This window comes from Rutidosis leptorrhynchoides, chromosome 11, assembly GCF_046630445.1.
Source record: "Rutidosis leptorrhynchoides isolate AG116_Rl617_1_P2 chromosome 11, CSIRO_AGI_Rlap_v1, whole genome shotgun sequence".
In the NCBI taxonomy this organism is placed as follows: domain Eukaryota; kingdom Viridiplantae; phylum Streptophyta; class Magnoliopsida; order Asterales; family Asteraceae; genus Rutidosis; species Rutidosis leptorrhynchoides.
This window is the reverse complement of record NC_092343.1, coordinates 402,284,778-402,286,804: the sequence shown is the minus strand read 5'-3', so window position 1 is coordinate 402,286,804 and position 2,027 is coordinate 402,284,778. Positions and strand designations below refer to the sequence as shown.

The following is a 2,027-nucleotide window of genomic DNA, read 5'->3' as shown; positions in this document are numbered from 1 at the left end:
ACTCAAACCGTAAATGAGGAACCTACTCAAAACGTGAATGCGGAACCCATTCAAACTCATAGTGATGAATCTACTGAAACAAATGGACTAAGACGGTCTAGTCGAACGGTATCTCTTCCTAAACATTTTGATGATTATGTTTTTGACCCTGCAGGTGTTTCAGGTGCTAAGACAGGTGAATCTTCTGCTTCGGATGAGCGTGTTACACCCTCTGCAAATGTTTTTACTGCTTTTTATACTCAATCGAATCAGACCAGAAGAATCTTCAGGAATGCGCACTGTTACTTTGTGTCGCAAATCGAACCTGAAGATGTCAAATATGTGTTGCAGTATGATGAGTGGGTTTCAGCTATGCAGGAAGAACTTCAACATTTCAATCATTTGGGTGTTTGGAAGCTGGTAATTCCACCTTCAGGCTGCAAACCGTATGGCCTGAAGTGGGTGTTGAAAAATAAGAAATATAATCAAGGTATCATGATCCGGAACAAAGCAAGATTGGTTGTTCGAGGATATCAATAAATTTCAGAAGTAGATTATGATGAAGTTTATGCTCCGGTTGCTAGACTGGAGGCTATTCGAATGTTTTTGGCCTTTGCTTCGTGGAAAGGTTTTAAGGTTTATCATATGGATGTAAAGAGTGCATTCTTGTATGGGACTCTTCAAGAAATAGTGTTTGTGACTCAGCCGCCGGATTTTATTGATCCACATCATCCAGAAAAGGTGTATCTCTGTCAAACTATATGATAGAGAATGATTTTAGAAGAGGAGTCATCGATCAGACTCTATTTATCAAAGAAAGGGGCGACGATATAACGTTGGTATAGGTGCATGTGGACGATATCATCGTTGGGTCAACATATCAGAAAATGGTTGATGAGTTTCAAGATGTAATGCAGAAACGATTCAAGATGAGTTCACTAGGGGCCATTAATTTCCTTTTAAGGTTGCAGGTTGATCAAACGGAAAAAGGCATCTTTCTACATCAATCGAAGTATGTAGCCGACATCTTGAGCTGATTCAAGATGGAAGATGAACGAGTTGCCAAGAATCCTCTAGCGGTGATCACGGGATTACACCAGAAAATACAGGGGCAAAAGTCAATCCAACTCTATATAGGGCTATTATTAGTTCTTTGATATATCTTATGGCATCTCGCCCAGATATCATGTTCGCGACTTGTTTGTGCGCTCGCAATCAAGCATACCCGAACGTGAATCATATGTTAGCAGCAAAGAAGATCATGCGTTATCTTAAGGGGACTCCAAGTTTGGGCTTATGGTATCCGAGAAAGGATGGGTTTGATCTAACAGCATACAGTGATTCTGATTACGGGGGTTGCAAAATAGATTTCAAATCAACCTGCGGTGGTTGTCAATTTTTAGGTAGTAGGCTGGTAAGTTGGTAGTGTAAGAAACAAACGGCAGTCGCACAATCAACGTGTGAAGCTGAATATATTGCTGCTGCAAGTTGTACGTCTCAAGTTGTCTGGATTCAACAACAGCTTCGGGATTACGGTTTGCAAATTTCTAACACTCATATTTTTGTTGATAATACTGCTTCTATTACTGTTACTATAAACCCTGTTAATCATTTTAAGACCAAACACATAAGGATCAAGTATTATTTCATTAGGGATTGTTATGAAAAGAAGCTAATAGATGTCCTGCAAATAGGTACAACAACCCAACGGGCTGATTTGTTTACTAAAGCTTTTGACCGACTTCGTTTCCTATTCCTGTTAAATGTGTTAGGAGTAAAAGAAAGGGCGGAGGTTGTGTCTGATAAGGAGTTACTAAAGTAATTATCCAATCTGTATCATTTGTATATTTGCATTTGCATTTTGCATCATTTTCGCATGTGTTATTCATTTCAAAAAAATATATATATTGGGTTTATTTGTTTTCTGTTTCGTAGAATAGTTGGAAAATTGCTTCATCAGAAAATACAAAAACATTGAAAAATGAAAAAGCCATAAAAATCTGATAGAAAATGAGAAGTTGCTATGTGAAAATGGAAAATGATTGTAT

The 2,027-nt window shown here is 38.1% G+C and overlaps 1 protein-coding gene across 1 annotated transcript; it reads left to right on the top strand.

Moving 5' to 3' along the window:
- Positions 1 to 1,144: 1,144 nt before the first annotated feature.
- On the top strand, positions 1,145 to 1,801 carry LOC139876130 (uncharacterized mitochondrial protein AtMg00240-like). Its single transcript, XM_071863432.1, has 2 exons — positions 1,145 to 1,393; positions 1,598 to 1,801. Exons 1-2 carry the CDS (start codon positions 1,145 to 1,147, stop codon positions 1,799 to 1,801), a joined length of 453 nt encoding a protein of 150 aa, XP_071719533.1.
- Positions 1,802 to 2,027: the final 226 nt, after the last annotated feature.

Coding starts and splice junctions, on each gene's coding strand:
- LOC139876130 (XM_071863432.1), top strand. CDS start 1,145: ATGGCATCTCGCCCAGATATCATGTTCGCGACTTGTTTGTGCGCTCGC. Junction 1,394..1,597: donor AATTTTTAGGTAGTAGGCTG/GTAAGTTGGTAG, acceptor AATCATTTTAAG/ACCAAACACATAAGGATCAA.